This window comes from Lottia gigantea (assembly GCF_000327385.1).
Source record: "Lottia gigantea unplaced genomic scaffold LOTGIsca_16, whole genome shotgun sequence".
NCBI lineage: Eukaryota > Metazoa > Mollusca > Gastropoda > Lottiidae > Lottia > Lottia gigantea.
In genome coordinates this window covers 233,219-249,388 of record NW_008707965.1, presented here as the reverse complement: position 1 = coordinate 249,388, position 16,170 = coordinate 233,219, and the positions used below count along the sequence as shown (strand labels likewise).

The 16,170-nt window shown below is 34.4% G+C and overlaps 4 protein-coding genes across 4 annotated transcripts; 2 read left to right on the top strand and 2 right to left on the bottom strand.

The window, feature by feature from the left end:
• Window positions 1-805: 805 nt before the first annotated feature.
• LOTGIDRAFT_113001 (hypothetical protein) lies at window positions 806-1,624 on the bottom strand (the record flags this gene model as incomplete). Its single annotated transcript, XM_009051091.1, has 1 exon — window positions 806-1,624. A coding segment is annotated over one exon (819 nt), but the record flags the coding sequence as incomplete, so codon positions are not given.
• A 5,039-nt stretch (window positions 1,625-6,663) lies between these two features.
• On the bottom strand, window positions 6,664-6,867 carry LOTGIDRAFT_77452 (hypothetical protein; the record flags this gene model as incomplete). Its single annotated transcript, XM_009051067.1, has 1 exon — window positions 6,664-6,867. A coding segment is annotated over one exon (204 nt), but the record flags the coding sequence as incomplete, so codon positions are not given.
• Window positions 6,868-7,241: 374 nt separating this feature from the next.
• On the top strand, window positions 7,242-8,294 carry LOTGIDRAFT_186438 (hypothetical protein). The gene has a single exon (XM_009051090.1). The coding sequence runs from the start codon at window positions 7,254-7,256 to the stop codon at window positions 7,797-7,799; it is 546 nt and encodes a 181-aa protein (XP_009049338.1). The 5' UTR covers window positions 7,242-7,253; the 3' UTR covers window positions 7,800-8,294.
• A 2,396-nt stretch (window positions 8,295-10,690) lies between these two features.
• On the top strand, window positions 10,691-14,590 carry LOTGIDRAFT_213065 (hypothetical protein). Its single transcript, XM_009051089.1, has 2 exons — window positions 10,691-11,466; window positions 13,833-14,590. Exons 1-2 carry the CDS (start codon window positions 10,757-10,759, stop codon window positions 14,536-14,538), a joined length of 1,416 nt encoding a protein of 471 aa, XP_009049337.1. The 5' UTR covers window positions 10,691-10,756; the 3' UTR covers window positions 14,539-14,590.
• Window positions 14,591-16,170: the final 1,580 nt, after the last annotated feature.

The window sequence follows — 16,170 nt, the reverse complement described above, 5'->3', positions numbered from 1 at the left end:
GTTATCAAGTCACACGTCTAATGAATAAACCATTAAAGGGAGCAAACTCTGATAACAACTGAAAAAGCACGCTAAAGCAGCACGCCAGTATTGTACAGTCAAGTGAACATAGCTCCAACTTCCTCGGGGTATGATGTGAACATTGTGACATTGCCACTGTTTAATATGGCATTATTTGACATTATTTCGACAGAGCCCACAATTACTTCTCTAAAATGATGGACAATTGCATTTAACCCTACAAACCTCTGCACAGCAACAGTAACGAAGTTGACGTTTCGAAATCCGATCGTTTAAAAATAAATATCATGAGGCGTAATAGATTCTTAAACTTTATATAAATACTGTTACAAATAACAAAAATTTACAAATAGTTCTCATATTGCTGAATAACATATAAATAAAACTAAAAGTATATATATATATTATAATCATAAACAACTATAATAAATGCACATAGAAAGCATTATATAGCAACCAATTCAAGCAAGTTTCAACACAATGTACAAAAGTACGTCACTTGACAATATACCTACACCATAATCAAGATTTTGTCCTTAGTTCTGTTTTTGTTTCAGACAGTACCTGTTAGCAATATTTAAGGAGTCGTCTTATTTCTCAGTTAACCAGCCCTTTTTCAGCTATTCATATTTCTGAGATGATATAAATAAATGAAAAACATTTACCAATCTAAAAGTTTGTATAGCAGAACACTAAGTCTCATTAAGAATGTGCGTGCTTCAATCGATGTGGATTTCTCCTTGAAATAGTTGCCGAATATTGCATTAGTGGAAGAAATGTCTTTTTAGGACAGATGTGCAAGTGATTTTAGACCCACCATGCAAAGTGCAGAGTTATATTTTGTATAATCATTTTCAGTTGGAGGTTGAATAAGGACCTCAACGTTTCCTCGACATTGCTCTTGGTGCTGTTTTCTGGTAACATTGTGAGCAAAACCCTTACCGCACGATTCACATTTATATGGTTTTTCTCCGTTATGTGTTCGCATGTGAGTTTTCAAATTCCCTGCTTGTCGAATTCGTTTTCCACAAACAGGGCACTGATATTTATATTCGTCCCTATGAACTTCTTCATGTCGCCGAAGATGAACTTTACTTTTGAATTTTTTAGGACAAAGCTCGCACAAAAAAGGCCAAACATCTTTGTGAATTTGAAGATGTTTCTTTAGAGAAGCACTTCGCAAGAATCGCGCTCCGCAATCTTCGCATTGAAATTTTTTTTCTGAAGTGTGAACGATCATATGTCTCCTCAGTCTTTTCTCGCTTTTACAGTTATACTCACAGTATTCACATTGCGCCGGCCGCTCGTCAGAGTGTAGAAGCATGTGACCCTTCAGCGTGCTCATTTGAGCATAAGAGTTGCCACACACTTCACAAACATAAGGCTTCTCTCCAGTATGTGTCCTCATGTGACTTTTGAAATGACTTGGCGAAGGACAAGCCACTCCACAAACCTCACAAGTAATCCTAAACCCATTTCGATGATGATTTTCATGCTTTGCGTATCCACGTTGAGTAAGAAAAGTTTTAGAACATTCTGAACATTTGAACTCTCCTTTAACATTTGGGATCTTGGTTTTCGTCTTTGGTTCAGCTTTGCTACTCTTTCCTCTCGACCTTTTTTTCTTTTTCTTTGGCTCAGCAAGTTCTTCGTTTTCTGACAGAAACTCTTCAAAAGCAGATTCTTCTTTCTCCTCGTCTTCGTCTTTGATTACGTCGACATTTTCTTCTTGGTCATTGATTTTTTCTTCTAACTTTGGAGCTTTAATTTTAATACGCTTTGGTTTGGTCTCCTTGACTTTGGTTTCTATTGGTTTCGTTTCCTTTGTTTTGGCATCTGATCTTCGGCTTCGAGTTTCCTGCTTTTTCTCCCAATAAGCTGACCAGTCTGGATCATCCTCCTGGTTCAAACCATCTTCGGAATCGGAATTCTGGAGTATATCTTTCCAGTCAAAATCCTCATCTTTTGTGTCCTCCCTTTCTTCGAAGTCTGATGCATCGTCTTCAAAATCAGGTTCAGTGTATGTCGTCTGTTTAGAGGTATTCGTCGGCTCTTTAGCTTGACGTACTCTATCTTTTTTATTTTTTCCGCCAGTCAAATCCAAATGAGTCAAGTTTTTGCACAGATCAATGATGGAGTGGCTATTTTGGTATGTCTCTGACAATAATTGGTTGCAAATAGTGATAATCTGACTACAGAACCGATCGCATCCTGGAAACCCAGTCGCTTGAGAACAGATATTTAATATAGTTTGAATAGACGATGTCTGCCCAAAAACGTGCTTTTCACAGATGTTTATTATTTCTGTAATTTTACTTCCAGACGTTGGACTTTCCTTTGGTTCCTGTTTGACAAAAGGAAGAAAATCTGTCGAAAGGGATTCTTTTGTAATTTCAGAAGGCTGCTTTGAGGTTTGACCAGGTTCCTCTGTGGTTAGGACAGATTTGAACGGTCCTCTCTTGAAAGGTCGTATCTTCAGTGCTGGTAATGGCGGTATCTCAAACTGATTATTGTCGTTCAAAGGAGAAAGGCGAGGTGAGGACTTCCTTCCATCTTTCAGATTTTGTTCATCATCAATGGTTGTTTCGCTGGTGCTTTGTCTTCTTTTAATAATAAAATTACTAGTATCGTCTTGTATCTTGCTCGATTCGTGTTTGCTTCTGTTTGGCTTCTCGGTAGAGGGGCTCCTTGGGCACCAGTAGCCTATTATTGCTTTGTTATCTGGGTTGGTCTCAGTTACGGTTGTTTCCTTCATCTTGTGTGCATTCTCTCCTACAATTGACTTACTGCTACAGTTCAACTTATCATAATTACATATTTCTTTTGTGGTTGTTGCGGGTTTGTCAGATGGGTTACTCTTTGATCCACAGACGCTATTTGGTGAAAGTGATCGATTTCCGTCATTAATGTTAAAACCAACTAATATTTTCTTGGATGTTGTGGCTTTTCGTGGGTTTTGACGAATATCAGATTCCGTTAGTGCGCTAGGAGATGAATTACTTAATATAGATACCTCTGGATGTTCATGCTCCTTACTGCAAGTAACAGTAACCTTCACATCTCTATTTAAAGACGCAGATTGGTCGTCTGAAAATGGTTTGGATTGTGGGTCATTTTTTAAAAGTGATAAATGTCTATTATCTGACTGGCGTACTTTGGGATTGGCAGCATCGTCATGAGAAATAAGTTCACTTGCAGACGATTGAGTGGGAATCTGAAGAGACAACAATGGTGAGTGGCTGATTGGATCCCGAGAAAATGTCGGAACCACAAATCCGGACTGGTGACTAAAACTTTGAAGGTCAATGGGTGGAAATGTTGGTCTAGAGGGCGGCATTCCATAATCAGGAATTGGGTGTTGCTGCTGCATACACTCAGATGAAGGAACATGCCATTGTGGAGTCGTCTCTTGGCTGCTTTGGGCTGAAGGAAGTGCAGGTAACTCTGAATATTCCATACGTACTTATTCTTTAAATAATCGTTGTGAGCTCTTAATAATGTACCATTAGCTGAAATTATAAATTAATTTACGATATATTTTCTATACATAAATAAGTTAATGAGGCATGGTAACGCCATAACTAAATGAAGAAAATGCCGGGAGAGCGTCATACTCTTATCGATTTCCAAGGTCGATCTACAAAACCAGTTTTGATACTTATGAAGAACCTAATTTTATTCGAACTGATATAGGCCAAGGAGATCCAATAATTAGCTTCCGTGGTAGCCATTGTTGTTCAGTCGCCATATTTCTTTCCCCAGCTCCGTAGGATTAAAAACTGGGACACAGCCTTTAATATTGTAAATATACCCGATCAGTCCTGATGCAAGCTTTAACCACAAAGACAATTAGCCTACCTTTTTAAAAACATTATGAAATATCATCAATTAAAGCAGGGTACGCAGTTATTTTGGTGAATTAGCAAGACTTGCAGTAATTTTCATTATAATTTAGTAAAATTATCGGAGCTATGGCCAATAGTCTCGTATGTCCAGTATATGCAATTTAAGGAATAGAGGGTCCATTTGCAAAAGATATTGAGATCAATCTTGCACTTCAGTGTGAAATTTTATAAATGTAAACTCAAGAATTCGAAGCGTGTCAAAATTTATGAAAAGCGCGTGTTCGAAAGATATAATGTACAAAATAACGAATGACCCATTTAAGTAGACGGGATTATTGAGTTTGAAATGTATTCAACGATAAAGCGTAACCACCCAACCTATGTTATAGAAACACCTCCTATTTTCTTCCCTTTAGTCAAGTCCCTTCTTGATAAAACGGTGCCAAACGGAGAATGCATATTTAATAGAGAACACAATGAGTAAGTTCTTTTTAAACTTTTAATGTTATCACAAGCTGGTATTATCGATGAGGTTGAGGAAACTAATATTTGTACCAAATATGCGCCTGTACGTTTTCGTAAAACTGTAGACTGTATCCAGATTTGGAAAGTTTAGGTGTTTCGTGGATAGCTGATGCGGAGCTTTTTAAAAAAATCCACCGGTATATCCGAGTCCTACTTGACTTTCAATATTGGTCCGAATTGTTTCAAATATGGTCAGAGTGGCCTTAGCCCGAATTATCTTTGGTCCAAACTGTCTTGTTTCACCGTTACATAAAATTATTACCTGCACTGAAATAAATCTTTTTTATGTCATAAATTTCAATTGTTGTACTAGTAGGACACTATATCGTTGAATTTATCTAAAGTAATTTCGTGTTCCTTTTTATTCGAATGGCACTTAAAATAGGCCTATTTGCCCCATTTGATATCCTCCTCATGTAGCCTATGTGTTAAACTTGATTCAAGAGTTCATTAGTTTTACAACTTCAATACCACATGAAATTCAGGTGACAGTCACTGCCTCCGAATCCACCAAGAAACTCAATTTCATTTATTTTCATTGCTCATATATATTGTATATGTGTTTGGAATAATAATGAATTCTTCATAAGGCTTACAATTTGGCCTTTTTTTACACTTAATCCCAAACATAACATTAAAAAATATAAAACATTATTACACTATAATGATATAGGTTTACAATCTTCCACTATGTACATATATTTTGTAATATATGTATTAATTTTTCAGGTTACACACTCAGGTTATGTTTACAGTAAATGTTTACACCTGGAAAAGACACCATATTTAGATAAATGAGGTATACCAGCATTGCTTATGACTTACTCAAAGTGGTATGAAGAGTCAAGTCATGGTCTTCTTACATCACCCATTCTGTAAAAGATTCACAGATTCACCAACAGACAATAATCCAACTAGTAAATGATAAGTGCAAAGATACACAGTGATCAGCTTCCAGAAGTTAACAGTCCTCCAGTTGACTTTGCAATGAATTCCAGAACAGAAGCTGTATATAATATGAATCCTGCTGAAAGCAAACCTGTTTTACCAAAACCTGTAAAATATATATTTTTGAACCCTTCAAGCAACCAGACAAATGTAGACATGACCATAGAAAAAGCTTCAATGATGATGAAAGCTTACTCTTCTGTAAATGATACCAACAAAATGACAGCTACCAGCTCAATTGAAAATCAGGAAATTATGATATTATCCAGTTCTAAATCTGTTGCTAACAATCATTTGAAAAGCATATCTACAGCACCAAATTTTAATCCTGTGAATAATCAAAGCAGCTTAAATGAGAATGACAGCTGGGTCAATCTATCAAACACATATAACATCACTAAACCTTATCCTGTTGGTTATCCAATTATGAATGATAGACCTATTCAGGGTAACATCAAACCTTCAGATTACAGCATAAGTTTATTGAAAGGACATGGATTACCAGAGTCAAATTTAAAAGGCCTACATAGGAAAATGCTTGTAATGAATCCTGATGATCCTAATGAGTTTGCTGAGTTCAAGAAACACTATACATTGTCACCAGAAAATGAAACTTTTCGGAACAACTTGCTTGCATCTACTAAAAAGGCAAATTTTGCAAAAACTTCAATGGTTACAATTTTGTTCAACCTTGTGAATATTTGTGAAAAACATGTTTTTGATCAAAGTGTACACGTGCAAATCCTAATGAACATTGTTTGTGAAATTACTGAAATACCTGAATGTGAAAAATTTGCTAGCAAAATAAGATCAAAATGTAAACATGTTTTGTCTCAAAGTTTCAATGACATGAATGCAATAGTTGATCAATGTGCAAAATTACAAACTGTACAGACAAATAGTGACACTGAAAACAGCATTTCAAAGTCTGGAAATATAAAGATAGAACCTGAAGATTTAGAAAATGAAGTAGATATTCCAATGGCTGATGAAAATGTGAAGGAGAAGAACCAGGTAGAACTTTCTATCTTTGATAAAAAAATAAAAGAGGACAATGAAGAGGAGGGAATAGGGAGTGTAAATGAAGAGGAAGAGGAGGAAATAGGGAGTGTAAATGAAGAGGAAGAGGAGGAAATAGGGAGTGTAAATGAAGAAGAAGAGGAGGAAATAGGGAGTGTAAATGAAGAGGAAGAGGAGGAAATAGGGAGTGTAAATGAAGAGGAAGAGGAGGAAATAGGGAGTGTAAATGAAGAGGAAGAGGAGGAAATAGGGAGTGTAATTGAAGAAGAAGAGGAGGAAATAGGGAGTGCAAATGAAGAGGAGGAAATAGGGAGTGTAAATGAAGGTGATGGCCAAATAAAAAATAAAGATGAATATGCTGACCAAATAGAGAGTGAAAATGAAGATGCTGGCCAAATGGAGGGAGTAGATGATGATGTGGGTCAAATAAAGAGTGTAAAAGATGAAGCTGACCAAATAAAGTGGGAAAATGAAGATGCTGACCAAATAGAGAGTGGAAATGATGATGCTTGGCAATTTAAGAGTGAAAATGAAGATGCTGGCCAAATAGAGAGAGAAAATATTTATAGAGATGCTGACCAAATGGGGAATGAAATGGAAGAGGAAAATCAAATTGAAAGTGTGCTTATAGATAATGGTACTAAACAGATAAATGCATTAAATTTCAATGAATATTTTGCTGTAGAAAACTATATAAAAAGGTATGTTGATGATGAACTACAGAAAGATACAGGGGGATATTTTGATAATTTACAAAGGTTATCAGATAATGAAAATGATACATCAGAATTAGAGGAAAGTGAATCTGAAGCTATCGATGAAAACTTGTCTACTAAAGATCCTGATTGGGAGCCTGATGAACACTTTGAATCCAGCGGAACTGCTAAGAGGCCAATGGAGGCAAAGGAATGTAAGAAGCCAAAGAAGAGAGGTGGATTATGCCAAATTTGTGGAAAAAACATGAAATGTTTGAAGGATCATATGCTAACCCATAAGATTGACCGTCCCGAAAAGTGTCCGCATTGTGATTTTCGGGCAAAATGTACAAAAAGTTTAAGAAATCATATGAATATCCACAGTTCAGAAAGAAATTTTCAGTGTGAAATGTGTGGGGAACAGTTTTGTCGACTGGAAGCTGTTAAAAAGCATTTAATAGTTCATTCAAAACAGTTACTTTATTCGTGTCAATATTGTCCCAACAAATATAAAAGGAAAGTTACATTAGCCAGACATGAAAAAATCCATAAAGAAGAATATGCATACACTTGTAATGTTTGTAAAAAAAAATTCATTCAGGCCATTAATTTGAAAACTCACATGAGAACTCATACTGGTGAAAAACCTTATAAATGTGACAGGTGTTACAAAGGATTTGCACATAATGTCACAAAAAAACTTCACCGAAAAACTTGCTTTGTCCAAAATGTTACAGAAAAATGAAACCTTAATCATTTATCCATTTATCATTAGATAAGTGTCCATTTTGTTTGAAACTAGGATACGTCTGGGACATGTTACTTACCTGTCCAAGATTTCTGTCCTAAGTTATGATATCTTTGTATTTGAACTTTTTTAGTTTACAAATTACTATTATTACTCTTATAAGTATTATGTTTATTGAATAGTGCCTTTGCTGATAATAAATTTATAAACAATATCAAGTTGACAAAACCACTTGGAGATAATCACCAGGTATTCTGGAGAAGTGGGATACTTCGCCTAACTATGCATCATGATTCCCTTAAGTACCATTAGGAACTATTTTCGGGGAATTGATTTTAGAATTGAATTGTGGCTGGGTGATATACTGGTATTACAATCAATTTTTATTTAGATAGGAGAATCTACATTATTTAATATACCAGTAATTGATTTTACTTAATATTTGAAAATTCCCTTTTTGATATTGTTTTTTACATTAAAAATTTTAGATTGAAAAAAAAAACTGTTTGTTTCGAACACAATTAAAAAAAAAATACTATCGTGATATATACCCATATTGAGATATATTCCCATTCCCTTATTGTGATATATTAATGCTTAATATCCTGATATATTAATGCTTAATATTGCGACAAGCTCTAGTATGCCTTGAGCAAATTCCATCATGAATGTTTTTTATCATATAATTTCAATGAATTATGGTAGGTTATCAACCATCAAAATAAAAGGGATGAAATGTTGCAACATATCCTGTACATAATCAATTTATTCACCTTTTTCTTAAATAGGTGCTATTTAGCTTATTTATAAATATGATCTGACCATATACATATTTATTTCGTAATTATGGGATAACTTGCGCGTATAAGTCTAACCACTTTCATTGGTTACGTACTGGACATGTAGATTAGAGATATAAATTCCGTCTGACAAAATGTCTTGAAAGGTACTTTTGCACACAAATAAATATCAATTTTTTCCACTTTGTAGTATTTTGGTCAGAATAATGGTGATCTGACCATGAAATCTGACTGAATAATATGTTTATGATATATTTTGTTCGATGTAACGGTCCTGTTTGCTGTTGACAGCATTGGAGTCAAAATCCCGTAATCCGAATATTCTATTCATTTCATTTCAACTGTATTACCCAATTTCTTTTTGTTGACCATATGAAGTGATTATTATCTTTATTTGCCTATTTTGCGACCATAGAAAAGAGGATTTTACATTTGAAATGAAAGTGAATACTAATGGGCAATTCTATCAATACAAGCGGCTATGGTAGTGAGGTTGATTGCCATTGTAGTTGTCTGCGAAGCCGAAGGTGATTAGGTGCAGTAGGTTCAAAACCACTAGGTGATAAAAATTCCGATGCCAGTAGGCCTACCGTTGATTATGAGAATCGGCCAAGAGTTGGCTTTCAACAACTAATACTTATCAATACTATTAATTCTACTGGGTATGTCCACGATTAAACTTACTGTATGATTAAAACTCAAATCACATGCAATCTAATATAATTGTTGTATTTTGTAGATTAAAAAGTCAGCCTGGAAATGAATGGCTCTGAAAGCGACATTCAACAAATTGTTGGACTTCAACCAAAGGAACAACCTGCCAAAATGTCTGATGATTTGATTGGAAAAAACCTAACAAGCCAGACCTCAATGGTCAGCCTGGAAAAAAACAGTTGCAGTCAACCACCTTTAGTTTCAACCAATCCACCTCAAGACAGCACACAATCAGTTTCTAGCAGTCCACCATTAGTTTTAAGCAGAACATGGTCAGTTTCTGACAATCCACCATCAGTTTCTATAAGTCCACCATTAGTTTCTGAAAGTCAACCATTAGTTCCTGAAAGTCAACCATTAGTTTCTAGCAGTCCACTAATAGTTTCTGACAGCACATCATTTGTTTTTGACAGTCCATCATTAGTTTCTAGCAGAACATGTTTAGTTTCTGAAAGTAATCCATTAGTTTCTAGAAGTCCACCATCAGTTTCTAGCAATCCACCATTAGTTTCTGACAGCACACCATCAGTTTCTGACTGTACACCATTAGTTTCTAGCAGTCCATCAATAGTTTCTAGCAGTCTACCATTAGCTGAAACCAACATTTCTCTCAATGGTTGTAGAACAAAAGACATTTCCAATGGTCCTCACAAAGTCTTTTATAGTTCTTTAGTAGAAGCATTAACTGCCAATAAAAATGTCAAACCAGCTACTAATGAGTACTGCATTGATACTGATTTGATGTCTGAGGAAGAGATGACGACTAAACCCACTAACTCAAAAGCAACTTATAAATCAAAAAAGATTTCTAGGACACAGAAAAATAAAATTTCCTCTGAAGTGAAGATACCTAAACCAATTTTAAACTCTGAAAAAATAATTTCAGAAATTATTGCTTCTTGTGACAGACATGTTTCTGGACAAACATCATCCATACAGATTATTTTGAATATTTGCTCTCAAATAATGCCTATAGAGGGGTGTGAAAAGCATGGAAATGACATCATGGATGTTTGTAGTCAAATATTGTCAGATGCATATAGAAATAGTCAAAATATTATTGAACTTTGTAAAAGACTCTCTAAATGGCAAGCAAAAATTGAGATGAACCAAGAAACAACAAGTAAAGTGAAAGTACCAAAAAAGAAAACACGAAAGAAAAAGAAAATCATGGGTAAAAGTAAACCTTTAGTTCAAGTAAAAATAAAGAAAGAAGTAGAAGATGTGCATTTGGTTGAATCTCCTCTTTTATCTGATTCAGAGGTTGAATTGAATCAAGTTGATGATCCAGAGTGGACAGCTTATTGGGAAAAGAAGAACAGTTCTGCTATATCACAGGTTAATGCTGATGTAAGCTTATCTGAAGGTGACCGAGGACTGCGAAAGAAAAGGAAGATATCTGAAGATGATACAGACTGGCTTACAGAACTTGATCAAGAGATGCAATCAAAATCTAGTAAAAAGGATGAAAAACCTGTTAGGAAAAGGCCACCGCCAATTAGAGGAGAATTTAAATGTTATCAATGTCCACGAATTTTCCCAACTCTGAAAGGATTTCAGAATCACCTTGAATGCCATAAGAAGGTAACTTGTGAATTATGTAATTTGGTTTGCACTAAACCTCATCTGAAGAGACACATGATGGTACATACAGGAGAAAAACCTTTTATTTGTGATGTCTGTGGAAGTGGATTTGCTGATGTTAGTTCTATGAAGGATCACCAGCATGTACATACTGATGTCAAGAAGATTCAGTGTGAGCTTTGTGACTATCGCTGTAAAACAGTTAAAAGGTTACGCATGCATATGGTAAGACATACCACAGAGCGTAGGTTTCAATGTGATAATTGTGGAGCTCGATTTTTACGCAATAGTGATTTAAAGAAACATCTAATAGTTCATAAGGACACATATCCATTTGCTTGTGGAAATTGCCCTAAAAGATTCAAAGACAAAATGCATTTGAAACGACATGAAGAGACTCATACAGATCAATACAAATTTCAGTGTCCATTTTGTGGCAAACGTATGAGACAGTCTGGAAATCTAAAGACTCATATGAGAACCCACAATGGAGAAAAACCCTATAAGTGTGAAAAATGTGGTCAAGGTTTTGCACACAATGTTACTAAAAAACAGCATCAAGAGCAGTGTCGTAGGGTACATGGTGTGGAAGTACTTATACCATAGGGTGTGATCTTGTAACATATTAGTTGATGTAAAACTATCATTCTAAATTCTGCCATACTTTGAACGAGATTTTTATTAATGGAATTGTCTGGCTTGTACGAATATTTATTACTTATAACATATCAATATGGTAAGGGAATAAGGAGAAAAAGTACTGGCCATGTCAGCAGAAATTTGTTTTTTTGTTTTGTTTTTTGCCTTGAACCCATGGCTTGGTTTTGTTAAGCAGAACATTCCATTTCACTAGCTTCTGAGCCACTCCATTACCATGTGAATGATGGGAATGTGAAGGGAAGATAATATAAAGGTATAATATGTAGAAGATGTTTTAGAAAAATTGCTCTTGTTTTCAAATATCACATTGTGAATTGCAAAAAGAGAATTTAAAACATTTTCTGATTATTGCACAATGGGAAAAAATTTGCCAGAAAAATTGGTTTTGCTAGGTTTTTTTTGAATATTATTGAGGGCTCTCTATACTGGGCAGCAAGGATTACTCTCACTGCAACTCATGATATCAATGTATTCAAACTTATTGGCAATATCTTTCTTTGTACCTTTATATCTTGATGTGTTTGTTATCTATGTACATGTAATAAATGTAAAGAAAGTAAAAATTATTTCCCTTTATTTCAAGCTACTGTCTAAATGAATGAAGGCCTACATTATTCAGTCGAGACTTGTATGACCTACTAAGGTACCTTATGCATGCTACCCATTCTAGACTGTTGTTATTCAATATTCCAGGCTATTTGCAAATAACTAACTTCTCTAACAGACATTTGAATAAAAATGTACAGATGATGCAAGATCAGAATAATTCGGACTAACATGATACATTTCAACTGGTTACGGATTAGTCCTTCTATATTGACCTCGTCTGGCTGAAAAATTCAATACTAGTAAACTGTATTAAGGAATGTCTTCTTTTAAGACATTTCTATGTTACTATTTGTTGTTTACTTAAATAATCAGTTAAACTGCAATTCATGTAGAAAGGTTAGTATTGGATTTCACACTGATAAATCTACACTGTTTAGCATTGCATTCGAAAGTGTAAATTCGCGTTGGGTGTTATTAGTCCGAATATCTGATCAGGGTGTGTCTTTTAATCCATAATTGTCCTACTATATGTTTATAATCTTAAATAACATTGACATCCATGTGTACTGTAATTTATACACTAGAATAGAATACAATATTAATTGTGTATGGTATGTTATGATCTACATATTTATTATTTCAATTATGAGACCATTTCATAGACTAATAATAGGCAGACCCATCTTTTTTTAATGGGGTATTTTTCATGCTTAATCATGTTATCAGAATTTTGTTTATACTATTTCAGGTTCAACCATTGATGGAGGTAAATATTGGTTAACAACCTAAAACAGCAATATTTACATATCAGAATGGATTATCCTTATCTACCAACATCAGTTAATCCATCTTCATCAATTCAGTCATCATGCAGTCAAAATGACTTTCAATCACCCCTCAGATTGCAACCACTTAGTCCGAAGAGCAACTCTGTGCTGAAATGTGAAGTTGGCATGTCAAATGAAGTACAAAATCAAAGCAATTTCAATGATAAATCACCCTCTTCATCATCAGTAAGCTCAACTGCTGGCAGTTTTCAGAAATCCACTGTGAGTCAGATGGATATTTCTTCTTCTGTAACCCAAATGAGTCCAAGAGATCTTCCTCCTCTTCCCATCGGTAAAGTTTCAACTCCATACCCGATGCAACGGAGACAGTTGTTACCATTCATTAAAGAAGAGCCAAAAGACACACCATCTGATAGTAAAGTCAAAAGCATAATCAACATTTGTGAAAAGCAGGTTTTTGATCAAAGTTCTTATATACAAATTATTTTGAATATTTGTTCACAAATAACAAGCTTTCCAGGTTTCGAACCCTTTTGCAAACAAATAATAAGCGTATGTCAACAAATTCTGTCAGATACTTACCAAAATAGCCATGAGATTATTGATATTTGTAAAAATATCTCCAATCTTGATCTAAATCCTCGAAATAATCAGAAAAATTCAGAAAAAGAAACAGAGAAGGTTGAAGATATAACAGAGGATCATGAAGATGATTTCGAAGATTTTGAGAAATCTGATTCTGAATATCTTGAGCATTCAGATTGTGAAGAAGGCTTTAAGAAGGACAGTGACCCAGATTGGTCAATAGATGAGAGTGGTGATTTGAGGGAACTGGATGTAAAAACATCTGATAACGGAAAGAAATCTGTTAAGAGTTCAAAAAAGGATGTCCCTACTCTAAAGATAAGAGTAAAATGCAACAGAAAATCAATCAGTAAAATAGGAAAGGGTGAATACCAATGTCCAGAATGTCCAAGGATATTTGTAAATTATAAAGGATTTCAAAAACATCAGGAACATCATAAAAATGGTTTTAAAACGACTTGTGAGATTTGTGGTGTTTTGTGTCCCACCCCAAGTCATTTTAAAAATCATATGCGAACTCACACTGGAGAAAAACCTTTTGTATGCGATGTGTGTGGTAATGCATATGCTCAGATCAGTTCGTTGAACAGTCACTTGCTATCACACTCTGATGAGCGCCCTATACACTGTGAATTTTGTGAATATAAATGTAGAACTGTGAAGATTCTAAAGAGACACATGATCTGCCATACCAATGAAAAGAAATACCAGTGTGACAATTGTGGAGCACGATTTTCAAGAAGTGGATGTTTGAAAAAGCATCTTATAATTCATACTGATGAATGGCCCTTTCCATGTGACCTTTGTCCCAAAAAATTCAAGAACAAGGTGCATTTGAAGAGACACGAAGAAACTCATACTGATGAATACAAATTTCAGTGTCCTGTTTGTGGCAAACGCATGAGACAATCAGGAAATCTCAGAACTCATATGCGAACTCACAATGGGGAAAAGCCTTACATATGTGAAATATGTGGTATGGCATTTGCCCATAATGTTACTCGTAAGCAACACCAAAGTCATTGCAATGGACGAATCAATGTCATGGTGCATTAACAGGAATCTTTGATGTAAAATAAGTGACAGATTTAAAATTAAATATCAACTTATTCAAACCTTGTTTTTATCTTTGTATCTACAGAAATACAAATGTGTTTTATACACATAAATAACTATGTCAATTACAGCCTGCAAGTCCAAAGTTGATTTTGTTTACTGATACTGATGTCATGTCTTTTTGGCTGCTAGTACCATTTTCATCTGCAGATATTATTGGTACGAGTTATTGGTCAACACCTCTTAAAGGAATGTCCATAGCCACCAGGACTGGAAGTAAAAGAAATGCATATTTTGTTAAAATATATAAAAATTAACAGTTTGTAATCAAATGATGTTTAGTATTTGCCAGTTTTCAAATCTGTTCTCTTACTTACTAAATTGTATCCCATTGTATCCATAGCAAGACCAATTCCAGTTTATTATGACACCTAGTTCTTTGTTGCATTCAAATCATCAAAGGAGCAATAATTATAACAGCTTTAGACAATGAGACTATTGGATATTTTCTTTCTTTAATACTTCCCTTTATTCATACCACTGGGGCTTCAGTAGAACTTTGGAGTGGTAAGTAATCCTGGCCTGGATCATCCAAAGCATTATTTACTGGGTTATTTAGAATAGCGATAAAGGATACACCTTATTTAATAAGTTACAGATAAATATTTATTACAACTAACAAACAAAATGCTTTTAAAAGAACAGACCAAATAACAGTGATCTGTCTTGATTTAAATGAACATTATGAGGAGGAACAAAGTCAGCAACATTGGGATTTCAACACAGGTTAATACTATATTTGTACTGTATTCTGAACAAGATAGCACTATGGAATTTCGAAATGTGTATTAACAGATATTAAACTAACAAAATCTTTAAAAATTAAATAAAATCCAATTAAATTCATTTAGAACATAAAGCATTGGCTAAATTTATTTCATTAACAATTTCTCAATCACGTGATATTTGACTGACAGCTAGCGTTTGACTCTCAGTAAGTAAGAGCTTTGCCCCTTCTGCCCACGTCGTCAAGGCCATGGAAATTTTGCTTAATATCAAATACATGGATTAACTATTACATAGAAAATGAAGCTAAATTGAATAACACACAAATCTCTTTTTTTTTGTCTGAACAACAGGCTTTTATAATTACTATCACCTAGTTGAATGAATATTTAGCAAGCTGCATGATGATTTGATTTGATTTTTTCCTTCAAAATAATTTCCCTCCACTTCACCCACCTTTATAGAAAATAATATAAAACATGTGGAAATAAATATAAAACTATGTAACAATAAATAATATCACCAACTAACATAAACAAAAAAATCCATCTAATATCGAAATCAACACAAATTTGATTACATCGTGTCCAAACCTTGCTCCCAATGATTTGATTACAGAAACATATAGTACCATTATTAAGTGACATAACAGATCTTATTTGCATTGAAAACAACCCAGATATTGAGATAATAACTGCAACTTTCTAATTATTGTCTGCCCTAAGTACTAAGTAGCAATGCTTTCATAAGCTGCATCATCTTCAGAAACATGTCACTTTTGAGATTATCATTAATATAAAATCTCTGTAACGCTAATCTTATTGCAGTGATTATTTTCAGTTTATA

What these genes read in the sequence shown, in the direction of transcription:
- LOTGIDRAFT_186438 (XM_009051090.1), top strand. Translation starts at nt 7,254, where the DNA reads ATGGAGGCAAAGGAATGTAAGAAGCCAAAGAAGAGAGGTGGATTATGC.
- LOTGIDRAFT_213065 (XM_009051089.1), top strand. Translation starts at nt 10,757, where the DNA reads ATGCAATCAAAATCTAGTAAAAAGGATGAAAAACCTGTTAGGAAAAGG. An exon ending in AAAAAACAGCATCAAGAGCA is followed by an intron (nt 11,467 to 13,832) that starts GTGTCGTAGGGT and finishes AAAATCAATCAG; the next exon opens with TAAAATAGGAAAGGGTGAAT.